Source organism: Labrus mixtus, chromosome 9, assembly GCF_963584025.1.
Source record: "Labrus mixtus chromosome 9, fLabMix1.1, whole genome shotgun sequence".
NCBI classification, from domain to species: Eukaryota; Metazoa; Chordata; class Actinopteri; order Labriformes; family Labridae; genus Labrus; species Labrus mixtus.
Genome location: NC_083620.1, coordinates 1,780,642 through 1,800,144, shown reverse-complemented (window position 1 = coordinate 1,800,144; position 19,503 = coordinate 1,780,642). Strand labels below are relative to the sequence as shown.

Here is a 19,503-nt window from a genome sequence, read left to right as displayed (position 1 = left end):
ACATACCAGCAGGGAACCTACAACTTTGTGCTGCAGTTCTGTTCACAGGCTCATCTTTTGTCAAGATATCACAGGTGAGAGAGGACCAAATTAATAACAGTTTCGGTTCCAGTAGGTAAATTGCAGATTTCACAACATCACATTTGTGTTTTCTTTTAGTTTATGGATGCCTTCAAGATCCAAGGGATCTCGGGAACAACCTTACACAAACACCAGGCCGAGCTTCTTTTCCCCACCATCAACTGGCATTGGAACAGACACCAGGATGACATAATCAAGGACACCAAAGATGATGGGGAAGTGACACTCGGTGGTGAGATGCGTGCTGATTCACCAGGTGATCATTTACTTTGATGAGAATAGATGATAATTATTGTCTGTTAAGGCATACAAAGGCAATCATTTTTTTTCTGATTTCTCTCTTTTATAATTGCAGGACATTCTGCCAAGTATGGGAGCTACACTCTGATGGACCTCAAAACAAACAAGGTCATTGACATTCAACTAGTGCAGGTATAACACTGATACACTGATAAACTGTTGGAATTCGGAATCATATTAGTCCTTTTGTTTTAACTTTGCAGAGCACATGTCTACTTTATTTTGTTTATCAGAGCAATGAAGTTGGAAACAGCTTACGGATGGAGAAGGAGGGCTTTGAGCGAAGTCTGTCTCTCATGGAGAATAAAGAAGTCCCAATCAAGGCAATTGTATCCGACAGACATACCGGGGTACACAAGTTTTTGCGGGAGCAGAGACCAGACATTACTCACTACTTTGACCCTTGGCATATGGCAAAGGGTATGTATTTGAATTAAAGGCTTTATATGTGATTTTTCACACTTAAATATAATAGAAATCAAGTATATCCTCTGAAAATATCTGTGAGTCATGACTGTCTACAATGGGTGTAACACCCGAGTCCCGCTGTCTGTGATGTTTTCCGAGTGCTAACACAACAATGCTGCGCAATTTGTTGTGGTTTCATGCTGGTGCTCAAGGGTGACATCTGCTAGATCAAAAAATCACATATAAAGCCTTTAAATAATAATAATAAAGAATCCTGAGATTTTCTTCCACAATTTGTGTTTGAAAATGTTCTTTCTTGTGACCAGGGATTGGGAAAAAAATGGATGCTCTGGCAAAAATAAGAAAAACAAAGGATGTCGGCTTGTGGAGGAAGGGCGTGGTAAACCACCTTTACTGGGCGGCATCAACTTCCGCATCAGGGGAGGAGGTTGTAGCCAGGTGGAGTTCCGTAGCCAACCACATCCAAAATGTTCACACCCATGACAACGCCCTTTTCCCCAATCGTTAGCACGCTAACGATTAGCTTGCTGGCTGTCACATGGCTAATTATTAGTAACTGTTATGCTATATGTTTAGCTAACATTATGTGTGTACATTTACTTATTCTGTTGTCAATATGATTGCTTATCATAGTGGCAACATGTCCAATGTGTCCTTGGGCAAGACACTTAACCCCGAATTGCCCCCTCTGCTTCGGTGGCAGTGTATGAATGAAAGGTGTATGAATGGCGTTAGTTACTTCTGATGGATGATACTACATAGCGATCACTACCATCAGTGTGTGAATGGGTCGGTGTGACATGTGGTGTAAAAGCGCTTTGAGTAGTCAGAAGACTAGAAAAGCGCTATATAAGCTCAAGTCCATTTACCCACATAGCACACACACACACACACGGATATTCTTTCACACAGACAAACAGCTACCTATGCCCAGCTACTGTACCAACTTGGCTGTATTTCAACATATTGGAATAAAGGAGAAACTCAAGAAGGAAAACTGCTTCACTGGTGTTCTTACCAACATCACCCGAACAACACTCACCGTACATACTAGAGGTCTGCAACCCGACCCGAGGTCGGGCCTCGGACTAGAGCCGGGTAGGGCTGAGCCGTCAATCCGCGAACATTTCAAGACAGTGACGCGCTCATACACACACATGCCTCTGCCGCAACATTGTTGTTTGAATTTGAAATAAATATTGCAGTACAGCGGGAAAAAGTGAGGGAAAAATCAATGCAAGGCAAGCTATGGAGGAACTGAGGTACAAGATCGCAAAAGGTGAGCTTATTATAATCCCAAACGAGAATGGGAAGGCTGATCTGTGGGAGTACTTTGATTTGATTGTGGAGAGTGAAACAAGAGAGTACACAGGGAATGTACATTGTCGCCGTTGCAAGATCATTTTAAAATATGATAGCAAGAAGACCGGGTCATCCTCCCTCCTTCGGCATGTACAAGGCAGTGGCTGTGGTGGTGGCCGTTTTGGTGCTGCTAGTCAATCAAGACAATAGCCAGTGACAGCCTTCACTAAACCAGTACTGCCAGACAACAAAGTGCCAGCTAAGGTGAAATCTGGAGTTTTGGATAAGTGTGTCAACTACTGTTGTCAGGATATCAGGTCCTTTAAATTCGTTACTGGAGCGGGTTTTCTATCTCTTGCTCAAGAGCTCATCAATGTTGGCGCAAGCTATGGCCGTCTCCCAGCAAAAGAAGTCTTACCATGTCCTACCACCATCTCTCGAAAATGTGCCGATGTTGCAGCCACTAAAAGAGAAGATGCTGTCAGGGAAATATCAGAGATCATGTCCAAAACAAATGTAGGAATGACCACTGATATGTGGCCCGACGATTACCGTAAGGTCAGTTACATGTGCATCACATGCCATTATGTAACGCCTACATCCCAGCTTAGGAGCCGCGTACAGACCACCGCGATGTTTCCCCCCGATGAAGCCAGAACGGGTGTAAATATAAGGAGAGAGCTACAGCAGCAGCTGGTGTCAGTACTGGGATTTGATGCCACTGTCTTCAATAAAGTGGTTTGGGTCACTGATCAGGGGGAAAACATCAAATCTGCGCTCAGGCCATATCGCCGTCTCGATTGTCAAGATCACGTTTATAACACTGTGCTCAAACACGCCCTTGACAATACTGAGCTCAGCGAAGTCGCCCCAGAGATAGGAGAGACTTTGCGGGCAGCTAAGGCCCTTGTGAAATATACAAAAAAGTCTGGTCTTGCAAGCCAGCTGAAGAAAACAGTGAGGCAGATGGGAGAGACAAGGTTCAGCAGTGTTTTTCTCACCTTGGAATCAATCAAGGAGGTATACCTGAGCTGAAGGAGAAGCTTGACAGTCGCGGGGAAAGCCGCCGGATTGATGACGTATAACCTGACGTCATGGAATTCCTTGTGGAATTCCTTCGGCCCTTCTATGACATGCAGACGGAGCTTGAGGGCGACCAATACCCTACCCTCAACCTGGTCATGCTGTGGCACGAGAGGCTTAAACGGCATTGCCAACCTGTCTCTTCAGACACACCACATCAGGCAATTATCCACCTGGAATGGATTGGGAAGAAAATAGAGATCCAGCCGCTCCACAAGCTTGCCCTTTTTTTATGGCCCAAGTTTAGCCAACTAAGAATGATGTCTGCATCTGAGAAAGAAAGCGTCCACCTAGATGCCAGGGCTCAGCCAGCCTGCTTCTCAGCCGCTACGCCAGCTGTTAGCCAGGAACCAGCTGATCTACCTGTTGCCGGTGACGAGCCCCGTGCCAAAAGGAGAGCTATGCAGGTGGAATGTGAGTGGGAGAACGCGACCACCATAGGCGACACTGTTGATGCGATGGAAAAAAAAAATGACAGAGATGTTCTAGGATGGTGGAAATCTCACGAGGCCTCCTTGCCCTTGCTTGCCAGACTTGCGCGCTCTGTCTTCAGCATCCCAACAAGCAGCAGCAGCAGCGAGAGAAACTTCAGTGCCGCCGGTAGAGCAGTGGATAAAAGGAGGACCGCACTGAAGCCATCCACGGTGGACTCAATTATTTTCCTCCACAACGCATTGCAATTCTAAGGAGTAACATGACTGTAAATAGTTTGAGAGCGACTAAGTTGGACAATGAGGTTCTTTTCCCTGTTCATGGGCGAGGAGGATTTATTAGCCGCGTTCTGGCGAATCTCTTCCCGTTATTTATTGGACTGTTTTTTCCGGTGTTACGTTAGCCAGGTAGGCCATAATCCATAAGGGAAATGTTTTATAACAAGGTATTTGCATATTTTTTGGGGCTGCCGTCGCCATTTGTTCATTTTTGTATAGGCCTAATGGTTGCGCATAAAAATTTGCTGTGCGCTGTGTCATAGAAAAGCTACTGTTTCTTTGCTGTTATAGAGTGCTGATTTTGTATTAGGCTACATATTATTATGATAGTTATTAAAATGTTCTTTAAAACTGTTCATTGAAAGTTATTTGCTGCTTTGAGGCCAATGATGGCTGTTCTGCTGTGATATAGCCTAGCCTAAAGCTTCATTGGTTGTGTGAGTATTGCGTGAATTGCTCCTTTGCAATCTGTAGTCTAGGCTACTTTAGTTGGTGAGTAGACTATTTGTGTGGTGTATGTTCAGGTTTTGACTCGGGCTCGGGCTTCAAATGTTGCTTTACAGTCGGGCCTATTGTCGGGTCGGGCCTCTACGTCATCAGCAGCTCATGGGCTCGGGCTTCATTTTCAAGCCCGTGCAGACCTCTAATCCATACCCAGTTATACAGTCCTAACCAGGTCCTCACCTACAAAATCATTTCTCCAGCTCTTGAAGCCCCCCGTTAATCTCACACTGTCAATCTATTGCTCATTGTTATCAAGCTATATCTTCAGCTCCTGCCTTTTTTATTTGTTTTTTAAAGGCTTTATATGCAATTTTTTGATCCAGCAGATGTCACCCTGGAGCACCAGTATGAAACCAACGAACCCTGGTTGGAGGGCCCCCCAATTAATTCTTGCCTAGGGCCCCAGGAGACTCTAGAATCGCCACTGCCTACAATACAATCAGGACTGGTTCGATGACGTGATGTGTTTTTTGCTCTAACCTTTTGCATAAGGCAGAAATTTAGTTTTTTTGTGCAGGGAGTGATTTATAATAATGGTCACAAGAGACTGTTTGAGACTGAAAGAAATAAACGTCTTTTTCATATAGTTCCCCATATGGAGAGCAGTTATGTTGATGAGTTCATCCCTAATAAACTTTGATCCAGGCACCTCCAAACACAGCGGCTGTATAAACAAATAACTGTCTGTGGGTTGAAGCTGATAGCAGCTCAGGTTAATGAACTTTTCAATGTCAGGATTTTAACTAATGATGATGTTTTGCCCCATCCTGAATATTTCTCCAGCAGGTCCGGGACCAGCATGCGTAGTAGGGTCTTGTTTCTTTTTGCTGAGAACAGAGTGACACTCAGGGATAGAAGCTTGTAGGCTGATGCTGCAGAGGTGAATGGACTTAGCTTGTATAGAGCTTTAGCCTTCAGAAACTGCAGGTCTCAATCTTCCCATTCATACCCCTTTACACACTGATGGCAGAGGATACTATGTAAAGTGGCCATTGGAATTAACTTACACCATTCATACACATTCATACACTGCAGACGAAGCAGCAGGAGCAACTTGGAGTTAGGACACATTGGACATGTGGCTGCAGGAGCTGGGGATCAGACCCCCTACCTTTCGGGTTCAGAGAGGTCGATTGAATCCAGGTTCCATATTGGATTTAATTATTTATAAATCATTTACTGGATTGGGAGTACACTTCTCCTCTGATGTATCTTCTGGCAACCAAACAGTTTTTGCACAAATGCAAAACCTGAAGATAACACGTTCAGCAAATATTAGCTGGCTCTGGATCAAGGACGGTGTAGGGGTTCTGTAAATAATCTGAAATAGCCCGAGGGATGCAACAATGCGTTACAAGCCTACTAATTCACTGCAGGATTTCAAAATCGAGTTACGATGTCTATGATTCAAATCAGGCTCAGTGTACAATGAGGTTCATTCTGTTTGCACCTAGAGACTTGACGGGAACAGCTTCATGGGGGTATACAAGTGGGACTTTATTTTTCAGCTGGCATACTCCTGTGTGCAATTTAATTTTCCCACGATTTGCTGAAATACAGTAAATTCTTGCAGATCCATGGGCATTGTATGTATTTTAATGTTCAGTTGAAATCTGATTTTTTATCGTCCCACAACCAGAAAATGGTTTTGCAGTCAGCACTATAAATCATCAACTATTACAAAGACAACAGAACAATGGGACCACGCGAGACATAAACAGTGTATTTGGTAAAGCGTATTTGTTTCTGAGAAGATGCTCTAGAATGTATCACCAACAGTTTTTAACATGTTGAGTCAGCTCGACAGCTGACATTGACTTACAGCCTTCTTGTGTTTCATTGAAGTGTATATTCACAAAAAACCCACATTGAACATGTCTGGATCTCCTGCCCTCCAAAGAAGAATCCCAGCTGGTGCTTCTCTGTAGCATGGTTAGCTGAAATTACTCACCACAGATACATACGTCCGGGTTTAGCACTTCCACACCCAGGGGAGACCACCATGGTGACGAACAGCAGAGTGCTTTTCCATACAGTTGGTGGTCTGAAGAAACCTCAGTCTGACAGTGTGTGGCCTGAGCGCTCTCCTCTCATTCATCTACAGCAGAGCACTGAGACATGTCTGTTCAGGGACTCGCCATCACTGGGTTTGTGTTGAATATTTCCCACCGATTAACAACTTAGTCTTAGTCCTTATAGATCAAAAATGAAATAAATATGCATGTGTGTGTGTGTGTGTGTGTGTGTGTGTGTGTGTGTGTGTGTACAGTCTAGGTGGATTTGTTTAGCTAAAAGCAGAAACCTGACACAACATCTGTGATTTTTAGAGATTAGTCTAGATTTGTATCTTATAATGTTGACCTGCCACAAAAGAGATGATTATTAAGGGTCTTTTACTGCAGGCCTGTGTATCTGTTGTTCTTTAGGGGGGTGGGGATGTGGTCGCTGAAAAAAAATAAAAACATCAGATAGATGGTGTACTAAAGCTCCTGCTCAATAGATACTTGATATTCTATCTGAAATGATGCACTGTCAGTGTGCTTGATCTAACAGTGAGGCTGCTGCCAGGGACATTAAATCATACCTATACAGAGAAGTGAAATTCTTTGGATGAAGAAGAAAAGGGAGTTCCTTCAAGTCCATCAACATGTTCAGACTTTGTTCCAAGCAGCTGTGCTAGAAAACTCAGTCATAAATATAGAGGCTGGTGGAGCAGTGGTTAGTGTGCGCGCCCCATGTATGGAGGCTGTAGTCTTCCAAAGCGGGCGGCCCAGGTTTGAATCCAGCCTGTGGTGACTTCCAGCTCTATCCACAGTCCTATCTCTCCACTAAAGGCTCAAAAAGCCCGTAAAAGTAAATCTTGAAATACAGAAGTTGGTCATTTTAATGCCAACAGACCAAATGGAGAAACCTCATCTTCTGTTGTGGGTTAAAGGGACAACATGATGAAAATTAAAAGGAAGTGTAAATGATCTCTCTTTCCAAATGACAAGCACTTCCTCTATCTTCAAGTCCAGTTCAGAGAAAAGGTCAAGTCACTGTCAGCAGTTTGTTTTGGGCGGGTCTTTCCTTTACCCCTCTGCAGTCTATTTCACAGAAACGAAAATATACACACGGGACACAAAGACTTACTAAAGACGGAGTAGTGTGGTGTTTTTCAAAGTGGGGGTCACCGGAGGGGAGAGGGAGGGGGAGGGAATTTCCTTTTTGTATGCAAATCTTTCAATTGATGAAAAAAATAACAAACACCACCTTAGCCAATCAGAATTAAGCAGGCACCTTGTTATGAGTGACACTTCTACCTCATCCTCAAATGGTGGGGGGAGAGACCCTTCTCCATAGCTACCCCTTCCCCACACACCATTCAATACTGCACTGACCCATTCACATTCAAATCATTACTCAAGACTTTTCAAAAGAGCGTTTCCTGTTTGATGGTGATGTGTGTTCTGTTAATGTGTATATGTTGTTGTCTACATGACCTGTGAGTAATGTCCCAGTGTTTGTTCTTGCTGTACTGTCTTGATCTTCATTTATTTTTCTTTATTTTAACAAATGTAAAGTGTCTTTGAGTTCCTGAAAAATGCTTTATGAATAAAATATATTATTATTATTGTTATTATTATCATTATTATTATTATTATAAAATGGGAAAAAATCAAAAAAATTAAAAAGACCACCAGGCTTTTTCTTTTAGATATTGTTAAGAAGGAATTACAAAGATTGTTTATAACAGAAGAAAGACTCAAATGAATACCAAGAGTGAACAAATTATTTTAAAATGTTTACTGTTACCATGACCGTTGATATTTGTAAAGACAGGAATTATAAAAGTAAATAAAAATAAGGATGTATATGAAGTCGTTGAATGTTTAATTTTTAATATTTGCCTTTGCATCGTACAACAAGCATAAAGAATTTTGCAAAAGAGGGGGTCTCCACCAGAGGCCTAGGCAATATGGAGGTCCTTGGCATGGCAAAGTGCTTGAGCCCCTGCTCTATGGTGGATAAAAAGGGGGAAAGCACCACCTAGTGGTAAGCACAGTCAAGGTCACGTTCACTATCACAATGTTTTTTTTTATCTTCATACTGACACTTCCTGCTCTGTTAGAAGAAGAGTCACAACATTTTTGGAGCTTCATTGTAAACTTGTATAAGCGGTCTGCAGTTCAATTAAATTATGTGTAACAAGCTGAGACTAATAACAGATATTCCCATGCACTGATCTTGATCTAATGCAGGAAGAAAGATCAAGTGCTGGGAATCAAATATTTGCTGTTGACTCCATGAATACCAGGTTTACAATATTGGTTATGCATACAAAAAGAGACACATTCTTTTTAACAAAGGTATAACAACAAGTAATGAGAGGCTGAATCAGACATTAATATGATCAAGTGTCCTTAAACCCAGGACGGCTTGGTTTTGAACTGTTGTAGGCATTATAGATATTTGGCTTAACCCTGAGAACAAATAATTCTATTAATCTTGGGAAATATTAAAGAGGACATATGATCCCCCTCCTCCACCTTTTCAAACAGTCCCCCTGTGGTCTAAATGAAACATCTGTGCTGTGCTTTGGTCAAAGTATAACATGAATCAAGCACCAGAGGAGGTTTGTGACCCTGTATAAACCAGCTCTCTCAGAACGCTCCGTTTTGGTGTGTGTGTCTCTTTAAATGCAATGAGCCCCCCCTATTTTTTTTTCTATTTATTTATTTATTTGACTTTTAACATAAAACAACATTAATATCTTGCCAGATATTAAACATATGACATGAAAAACAAACAACAGAAGAAACAAATACAAGTGTCACAGATACTTGAGCCTGTTGGTTGGATGAGGATTACATTTTTCTACACATATGATGCTTATGGGGAGGGTATTTCTTTAAACAGAATCCCACTGTGACATCACAAACTGAGCACATTTGAAATGGAGCACTTTCCTCTGTGTAGTAAGACTTATGCAGACCACAAACAAAATTTTGTGGGTCAGTAGACACTCAGGTTACCTAAATATATGTTCAGAAACACTGTAGAAGAGGATTTCTCATAATATGTCCCCTTTAAACCATCTATGATGTGGTCAAGAGATCTGATATTTGAAACACTCCTTAGTGCAAAGGAACACAACTAAACTATTTAGACTCATTTAAGTCTCAAATATATCAAGGTTTATAGAGTTGTCCTGTAGGTTTCAACATTTGACCACATGTTGCAATTTAGTAGTTAGCAATTTTCCTTCTTCCTGTTTGAAAAAAAGATGTCACGTCCATTGTTGATTTATCTGAGAGGGAAGTTTATAAAGTCTTGGTGGGGAACTGCATAGGTTATAAAGGCCACACAAGAGGAAGCTTCACCAAACCACTTTTTAAAGCATGACAGACATCTGATTTAAGAATGACCTAAAAGGAACGCCGGTTGCCTATAGGGGTTTGTTCAGATGTCCCATTTACGGAGGCTGTGTGGCCCTCGGGATGGCCCGACCCGGGGGTTCAAATCCAGCATGTGGCTCCTTTCCCGGGTTTGTTGTTGCCCACTCTCTCTCTCCTATCCACTGTCCTATCTCTACTACAAAAGGCGAGAAGACCCCTGAAAAATCTTTCAGTCAAATCACTTGACTGCTTTGTTACATAAAGTTCAGTCAAGTCAATAGCACCAGTGTTTTCCTTTCAGAGCAACATGCCCTTCATCACCCCGTCTTTCTTTATCTTTTTTGATGACTGCAGACTCCATCTCTTCTCTTTATCACTTCTTCTGGGCTGAAGTCTCCTCTGAGTGATATTTTGACAGCAGCTTGTCTTTTTGAACTGAATTTACCACTCAGTTGTTTGGTGGAGCTTTCCAAGTACAGCAGTCAAGTGTCTTCATGTCTTTTAACCAGATCTTCCAGGTCTAAAGGAGAAAATAAGATGTTATTCAAGATGTGTATAAAAACAGTGGTAAGTAAAATAAATCTTGGCTGGAAACACATTCAACAGATATATTACTTTGGGCGAGATACACCCAATCAATACTTGAAGGATTCAATGATTTTTCTTTAAGAACTCACACTTGAGCACAGTTTGGTGAAGGATCTTGTAACCCCTGTCAGGGTTATTGTTCAGGTCAATGCTGATAAAGAACTTCAGTGCCTGAGGAACCTGAGAGCGGGACAGGTTCTTAACCAGTGGAATAATCCGATGGGACATAGGTCCCTCTGCTAGAGCCTGGTGTGTCATATACTGGCACCAATCATCCTGCAGGAAGTTAGGAGTGATGAGCAGAGCCCAAACATGGCTGTTCAGCACAGCCTCGCATAATTCTGTGGAAACTGCCCCTCCTGGACAGTCATCCCTTCCCCGGAGAAAGCACCTAAGACTACGGGGAGAAGCCTCCAGGAAAGAGACCAGGCGTCCTCCCTCTTCAGCGTCACTGTCCACACAGCTGTGGCACACAAGCACATCATACTTTCTGCTCCATCGCTGCGGTGAGCTCAGAGCAGACGGAGGCTGTAGGGGACCAGACGGTGCTGTCCTCGGTGATGCCGTTGAAGGCGGCGGTGACACACTGTTGACAGGGGATGTTGAAGATTTTGTCACTTTTGCTTCTTCTCCGTGTTGTGCTGAAAAAGACACTTTTGACTTCCAGAGTTTGCGTAACCAACCTGAAAGTTTTTAGAGACACATTTAAAACAAGTCTAACTTTGTTTTGTTTTTAATATTCCTCCTAGTCCAAATGTTAACGCATTACTTTCTGTGTGTGGCATAATCTGCCGTTTTTAAATCATATCAGGGAAAATTATTTCATGCTCACTTCCATAAATAATACAATGTTATTCAAGGAGATAATCAATCAATCTTTATTCGTATAGAGCCAATTTATAACTATAACATTATATTTTAAATACATGAATAAATCCATACTTACAATGCATGTTGGTTAAAATGTCATGCCGTCCTCTAAACGCCTTGCTAAAGTCCTCCAGGTAAGAAATCATCACATTATTACATACTGTATATATTTATAGAATACTTAAGTAGGAGCAGGACAAATAACTGTTGCAACAATGTGACACAATCCAGCGACAGCCACAGAGTGAGAGAAAGACCAAGTAGAGCTTTGAGTGTCACTGACATCGCCTGGAAATAAAGAGGAAGCTCCAAAACCACTCATAGTGACACGTTCACATGACACCCCCACAGGCAAATATTACATTCAAATGAACTAAAACATCATACTTCACTGAGCAGGTCGTTAACAATGTTCCAGATGGCTACATCCGTCTTGCTGATGTGCTACACAAGAACACGTAGTCTAAAATAAGACTGTGGGATTTAACTAGAATTTGCATATTTTACACATTTTTATAGAAATGTGGGTTTTATCAACTTTTTGTCAATATCTTAAAAAGGTAATTTAACTGTTCTGTGTCTTACACATTGAACATAAATTAAGATTTTTTTAAAAATACAATTGACATTTAAACAAGTCACATCTAAGTCACCATAAACACAATACATTGACCTCATGTTGTAAAACGTTTTTTTTATTTTATTAAAATCAGACTATCACATGCTTTGCTGCGCATGCGCGAAGAAATCTCCGGAAGCACCCGTCACTTCCTGTTTCTGCTTCTGACGTGTCTAAAACAATTCTGCTCTGGCGGTGGGCTTTTCTCGTGGGGGATTTATTTTCTATTTAAGTATTTATCTGGTAAGATGTCATTGTTTAAAGTGTGAGCAGGGTCTCTTCTCAGGTGTACTGGGCCCACCTGAGAAACTAAGGTGTAAAGGTTTCACCTGTTCTCTCCGTGTGTGTTTTTTAAATCCAGATACGTGGTGTTCAAGATGCTCGACTTCTTCACCATCTTCAGCAAAGGGGGGATAGTGTTGTGGTGTTTTCAGGGAGCCGGGGTCTCTGAGTCCTTCACTGGACCTGTCAACGCTTTGATCCGCTCTGTGATTCTTCAGGTGAGACACAACGACACCTGAAACAACTGTTCACACAGTCTGTCATATGGCTAAGATAGCTAAGGCTAATGCTAAAAGGTGGCACACGTTAGCTTATTGCGTAACGTTTGTGTATTAAACAGTCGACTTTTGAATTATCTATAGCCTAATAATCACATTGTTACGATTTGTAATGTTAAGACCGATTTGTATTGCTGCAGTCACTGCCTTTATATTGTCAGTAAGCTAGCTGTAGCCGCATTCACATGTGTGTAAAGCTGCTGTTGACATGTCAACGATGTTTGTGACGTCACAGGAGCGGAGTGGGAACAACTCATATACCCATGAGGCCCTGAGTCTAAAATACAAGCTCGACAATGAGTTCGAGTTAATTTTTGTGGTAAGTCTCTCATCTGCAACCTAAATACATCACAATGAAACTGAACATGTGATACTTTGTGTTTGTTTGATATTCTGCTTCACACACTGATCACCACTCTTCTCTGATCTAAGGTGGGTTTTCAAAAGATCCTGACGTTGACTTATGTGGACAAGTTCATAGATGATGTGCAGCTCCACTTCAGGGATCGTTATAAGAATGAGCTGGAGCAAAAAGGAGCTCTCAAACTTCTGAGTAACAACTTTGAATTTGAAGATGACTTTAAGATGCTTCTCAGGTAAACATGACTCACAGAGGTCATTTCTTTTAATCAAAGTGTAATGGCTATCATTGTCTATATCCTAATCATTTATAGAAAGGAAACTATCAGACCAATGAAGCTGCAATTTTTAAATGTACTTCATTAACTAAAACTTTTTTTCTCTTCTTCATGCTGATGTTTACCCAAAGAGAGGCGGAGGAGAGCAGCAGAGCTCGAAGTCCCGCCCCCATGCGGTCTTTTAAGGACTCTGAAAAATCCCAAAAAACTGTGAAGTCAATGATTGAAACAAAGGGTGGAGACAAAGGCAAAGAAGTCAGTGGCAAGAAGAACAAAAATACCAAAAAGGAGGGTAAGTGCTGTTGGAGTTTTGTTGTTCTGAAACATCTCAATGAATAATGTTAGTGTAGCACAATTTAGATTTTCTATCTTGACTTGGTTTTTCTTGTCCAATCGTCTCCAGCTCCTGCAGCTGAGCCTGCCAAAGTGGATCAAATCAAGAACTCATCCTCTGGGCAGAAGACGGTGGAGAATGGTAACCAGGGCATGACGTCTGATGAGATCATCCAGAAGAAGAGAGAGGAATTCTTTCGCAAGCGCATGGTGGTACCCACTGAAAAACCAACGTAAGAGATGCAACATTCATTCATTTCAACTCAAAGAGCAGTGTAGAAAGATAATGTCTTATTTTGCTTATTGCTGCTGAATTTGTTCTGATATTCTGTCACTCTACTCAGTAAGTCTCCAAAGCCTCAGAAGCCGAAGGAGAAGCAAAGGCGGGTTTGGGACATGGGTGGCAGCAGCGCCAAGGAATTGGACTACAGCGGAAGGAATGAAAACGGTTCCCCCAATGGTGGAGAACAGAATCCTGAAACACAATTTGACGCTGTATGTACCACCTCCATCTCTACCTAAAGAGCTTTTCTTTATGTGGTCTGTTGCTAAGTCTCTCAATGCAATGTCTTGATGGGTTTCAGGGGATGCAGCTGAACTCCATGAAGGGTGACCTGCTGTCTGTGGACTATGAGTCCAGTGAGGACGAGGTGATCGAGGAGGAAGAGGAGAGAGTTGTTATAAGTGAAACGAGCAAGACAAGGTAATACAGTTTATTTATCACATAGCTAGGCTGTTTTTTTTTTTGGTGTGTCTGCCACCTTTTACTCAATGTTTTAAATTCACGTTGCACTGTAAAAAAAAAAAAAAAAAAAAAAAGCTAACAATTGTTGGTTGTTCTAGCTCCAAAAAAGGTGGTGGCTTTGGGGGCATGTTTGGAATGCTGAAGGGCCTGGTGGGGTCCAAGAGCCTGACCAGGGAGGACATGGAGGCAGTACTGGAGAAGATGAGGGACCACCTTATCAGTAAAAACATCTTTCTCATCCAACCCAATGATTTAGTGAAATATTTAAAAATCCAATCGTCTGCTATTAACACTTCTCCTTTATGATCCATCAGCAAAGAATGTAGCAGCCGAAATCGCCTCCCAGCTCTGTGACTCTGTAGCCAAAAAACTGGAAGGCAAAGTCATGGGCACATTCACCAGTAAGTCAACTTTCTGACTTATTTAACACACAGACGCTTGACTGCAGATCTTCACTTTTTCAAATCATGTTTTTTATTTTACTTGGGGAGAGGTTTAGTTAACCAAAGCTCTTCGTACTCCTGTCCCTCTCTGAGAGCACAGGTCTTCATGCTGTGAAAAGTGATGTTATTTCAGTAATGTGTTTTCTGTACTTTGTACGCGTGGTTACTGCAGTAATTTGATTATAAGAGGTTCATGTCTTGTTTCATGTACGCAGGACGTGCTTTGCAGTGTTGCTCAGAATGTTGCATAAACATTTATAAAAATGTTTAAGGTTATAAACCATGCCCGTAATTTATATCTAACATGTTTAATTCAATTAGATCTTTTATTTGTTGGCCGTCAGTCTATACAGAGATCAGAATCAGGCCACCCAGTGGAACTCGTCATCAGCTTATCTGTATACAGTTTACCAGTCACAGAGGAGTTAGGGGTTCCTTGCATTGCTCAGGAGCATCTCAGCAGAAACCAGTCCCAATTCCATCTTGGTCCATACTGGGACTTGAGCTGGTGACCTTCTGGTTCCCAACCCCCAGTCTCTACAGACTGAGACACTGCTGCCTGAGATAAAAGTCAATAATCATGATATTAGCTCAAGGCCTTGAAAGTCTTAGTTCTTTATCATATTGATTCACTTCATGTTTCTAAATCAATTGTGTAACTTTGGATCTTTCTGAATCCCTCCTCTTAGTCAAATTGCACAAAAAAGATGTTGTTGTAACTCTTAAGTAGTTAATTGGCATCAGTAAATACCAGCACAGCATCAACAATGTTGCAAGACTACATCATGCCAGGAGACCAGATCCAACATTGTGTGTCTGTTTGTTTCTGTAGCTGTGGCCTCAACTGTAAAGCAGGCCCTGCAGGACTCCCTGGTGCAGATCCTGCAGCCCAAGCGCCGGGTGGATATTCTGAGAGATGTCATGGAGGCGCAGAGCCAGCGTCGGCCTTTTGTCATTACGTTTTGTGGTGTCAATGGGGTTGGAAAGTCCACTAACCTGGCCAAGGTGGGTTGTCAATGTTTAAAATCCTATTACATGTAACCTACATCCTCCCTTTTATCAAGTGTCCCCATGATCCTGGGGCATCAGATTCTTCAGTTTAGAACTCAATTTCGGTGCAGTTTCTCGTGTACTGAAATGTTGTTACTCTAACTATTGGTGTAGATTTTATTAAAAATTCAATTTCAGTGGGTGAAAAAGTGAACTGATCTGATTCATACGAACCAAGTTATTAGAATGTGGAAGGCCAGGTTGTTAATTCTGCAAGTTGGTGTTAAGGAGCACACAGACAACATTAATATAAATATTTAATCTAGCTTAATAATCACTGGTCAATATGCTAAAATGTTTTTCCTTCATGGCACAATCGTATTCTTGCAGTAGAAAAAAGGTCAAGTGTGACCTGTGTGTGAATTCTGCCCCTGGACCTCGTTCCCTAAAATTGAGTTCACACTCGGATGATCATAAATTAAATTTTAAGTTGGGTGTTTCCCCAATGCAGATCAACTAGAGACACTCCTTAAAAAAAGATCACATACAAACAGATACCTCTGCCCAGCCTTGAAGTTGGCTGTGACTCAGTGGTAAAGTCAGTCGTCTCTCAACTGGAGGGTTCAGGGTTTGTTCATCATCATTTCTGGAACATGTTTAAAATATAGACCTTTCCAGCTCATGTTTCGTTACTATTTAACTTTGGGGAAGTACCATTTTAAACGTACTGATTATTTGTTACACTTTTAATCGTCTTTACAGGAAGTGAATTCACCATTTTTCTTTCTGTCTTTCTTCAGATCTCATTCTGGCTGATAGAAAACGGGTTCACTGTACTGATCGCTGCTTGTGACACTTTCCGTGCCGGAGCAGTGGAGCAGCTCCGCACTCATCAGCGCCGTCTGAACTCTCTTCATCCCCCAGAGCATCACGGAGGGAGACCCGTAGTCCAGCTGTATGAGAAAGGCTACGGGAAGGATGCTGCTGGGATTGCCATGGAGGCCATTGCCTATGGTAAAACACTTTACCCTTACTGTTGAGTGGCTATTCACTGGTAGGAATCGTTGTTTGCATTCACTGTATTGACTTAACCCTCAGGCATCAGTTTCATTTACTACCCTCTGAAGTCACTAAGCACAAAAATGGCCACTTCCTAAAAACTGCTACAAAAATAGAACAGATTGATATTTTTTTCTACTTTTTTTCTACATACATCTCTTAAACAACTCCAGCCCTGCTCAAAACTATCAAACATTCAATCATTTTTAGGAATTTAACCCTTTAAATGACAGTTTGATTACATGATTCTGGCATTTAAAGGGTTAAATTCCTGATAATTATTCAATATTTGTTTTGAGCAGGGCTGAAGTTGTTGAAGAGATTTATGCAGAAAAAAGTAGAAAAAAATATCAATCTGTTCTATTTTTATAGCAGTTTTTGTAAATTTGACATTGTCGCCTTCCAATGTCCAAACAGGGAACTACATGTTAAATCTGATGCTACACTAAAACTAACAATGCACAGTGTTTCCCCTAGGTTTACAGCGTTGGGGGGGTGGGGACAAGCCGACACGGCGACACAAACACTTGAAGGAATCTTGGTGTTCATGTGTTACTTTTAATGACAGCTGTCCTTTTCTATCGGAAAGGTATCCTTAAATGACTTCTTTCCCTGATTCCCGACTCTATCCACTATCATATCCCTACAATAAAGGCACAAAAAGCCCCAAAAAAAATCTTTAAAAAAAAATAAAAAATCTTAAAAAAAAATATCAATCTGTTCTATTTTTATATCAGTTTTTTGGAAGTGGACATTTTTGTCCTTAGTGACTTAAGAGGGTAGTAAACATGTTTCCCAGTGTTCTATTGATCTATTAAAAAAAATAAAAAGTGCATTCCAAAATGTGTCAAGAGAGAGACTTTCTGACAAAATGATGGAAAGATAAAGAGGAAACATTTGACCAAATGGACAAAAATGTCCATAGTGATGCAAGAGGGTGAACCTGTGTGGGTTATGAAGTAGAGATGCTGATAATGTGTTTGCTTATTTGTATGTGTGTTAAAAGTCATTCCATTCATTTATTGGTAAAGTAACATGCGTCCTATCCATCCAGCTCGCAACCAGGCCTTCGACGTGGTGCTGGTGGACACTGCTGGGCGTATGCAGGACAACGCCCCACTCATGACGGCCTTAGCCAAACTTATTGCAGTCAACATGCCCGACCTTGTGCTGTTTGTGGGAGAAGCTTTGGTGGGAAACGAGGCTGTTGACCAGCTGGTAAGACCACTGACAACATCTGTCCTCTCCAGATCAGACAGAGAGGAAATGTAAATAATAAGCGACAGTGGGGAGAGGGTCAGCGTCATAGCAACTTGAATTATGAAAATTTATATTTTCCAAGGACTTACTGAATTGAATTCCAATGAAACATCTGTGTCACTACATTATACATTAGTATGCAATCAAACTGAGGCTTCTGACTAACCACTCAATATGAAAATGTTCAAACTGATTTGTTATTAAAACCTCCAGCAGAGGGCAGTGTTGATCCACTGTCTGCTTAGTCTTATTTGTGAAACAGATGGGTATCATCCTTCTCTATACTACATACATATGGAAGGATGGTGCTGTACATGTTAAATGTGTTGGAGGTGTTCCCATGAATAACTCAACTTTCATTTCCTCTTGTCATCAGGTGAAGTTCAACCAGGCTCTGGCAGACCACTCCATGTCGGACAAGCCCCGCCTCATTGATGGAATCGTTCTCACCAAGTTTGATACCATCGATGATAAGGTACTTTAATGTTTTCTCTTCTTTTCCGTTCTGTCTTTTTGTCATGGGGGGTGTGGCCTTTTAAACGATCCTTTGATTTTAGTCAATGATTTCCCTGTGGCGGTTTTATAACTTATGGATCATTCCCATGTGGAAACCTGATAGCATCATCATGCGTCATCCTTCTTTTCCTTCACAGGTCGGTGCTGCCATCTCCATGACTTACATCACAGGCCAGCCTATTGTGTTTGTGGGCACCGGGCAGACCTACAACGACCTGCGCAGCCTCAATGCCCGCGCCGTGGTTAGCGCCCTGATGAAGGCTTAAGCGGCTGCATGTTCTGCTGTTTTATTCATCGTCTCAACAAAAGCCAACAATACCTTTTGCCACGCTGCCATGAGATGCTCCAGCCCTGCTAACCTGCGATTTTCTTAACCTCCAGTCCTGGCCTGTTCCACTCTACTTTGCTACGATTAGAGAACAAATGTAGGAACAAGAAGGACTCCATTCTCCCAGTAAAGGACAAGCTTAAAAGACAAAGCCAGAGGGGCATCATTTCAAAACTTTGAGGCCTACATTAAGGTACCTCAGACCAGCCTGAGTTTTGAGAGACACAAGTTCAATCATGACATTTTAGCTGACTAAATGGACCTAGGCTGTAAATGTCAACAGTTTACTGGTTTACACAGTAAAGACTTCCCAAACCTGGCATTTTGTCAGTCACTTTTCCCCTCTTCATGTAAATGAGGTCAGGTTGTGAGGGCCTGCTGAATGTGACATTTCGGCAGCTGCCTGTGCCTGAGGAAAGCTTAGTGACCATAGTGCCTATCCGTCTCCTGTCTTCTTAGTTAACACTTTCACTACATGGATGGATGGCTGTCCTTTTTAAAGTTCCATGGCATTGCAGCTAACTCCAGGCCTGAGGAGTTAGCAATTATGATCTTACATGTGCCCCTGACAAAAACATAAAACAATGCTTTGCTAAACAAGGTGATGGACCCCAGGAAGAACAGCTGACCTCTCAGGTACAGCCAATTGAAACCTAACAAATAAACTGATAACTGTGGGTGAACTACTAATGACCCTTTGGCTGCCTAACACACAGATAATACAGTTTCATTACAAACATTGAGACTTTGATCCCCCAGCGTTTATA

The 19,503-nt window shown here is 41.8% G+C and overlaps 2 protein-coding genes across 2 annotated transcripts; one reads left to right on the top strand and one right to left on the bottom strand.

Annotated features, from left to right (window-relative positions):
- Window positions 1-9,107: 9,107 nt before the first annotated feature.
- Window positions 9,108-11,479, bottom strand: tirap (toll-interleukin 1 receptor (TIR) domain containing adaptor protein). Its single transcript, XM_061045899.1, has 3 exons — window positions 11,322-11,479; window positions 10,465-11,058; window positions 9,108-10,307 (listed from the first exon to the last, which is right to left on the bottom strand). The coding sequence occupies exons 1-3, from the start codon at window positions 11,389-11,391 to the stop codon at window positions 10,270-10,272; spliced, it is 702 nt and encodes a 233-aa protein (XP_060901882.1). The 5' UTR covers window positions 11,392-11,479; the 3' UTR covers window positions 9,108-10,269.
- A 510-nt stretch (window positions 11,480-11,989) lies between these two features.
- Window positions 11,990-19,422, top strand: srpra (SRP receptor subunit alpha). The gene is made up of 15 exons (XM_061045896.1): window positions 11,990-12,107; window positions 12,226-12,364; window positions 12,660-12,743; window positions 12,857-13,020; window positions 13,194-13,354; window positions 13,466-13,628; window positions 13,740-13,890; window positions 13,980-14,098; window positions 14,239-14,360; window positions 14,455-14,541; window positions 15,416-15,588; window positions 16,374-16,587; window positions 17,687-17,850; window positions 18,269-18,367; window positions 18,546-19,422. The coding sequence occupies exons 2-15, from the start codon at window positions 12,242-12,244 to the stop codon at window positions 18,672-18,674; spliced, it is 1,953 nt and encodes a 650-aa protein (XP_060901879.1). The 5' UTR covers window positions 11,990-12,107; window positions 12,226-12,241; the 3' UTR covers window positions 18,675-19,422.
- The last annotated feature ends 81 nt before the right edge of the window (window positions 19,423-19,503 follow it).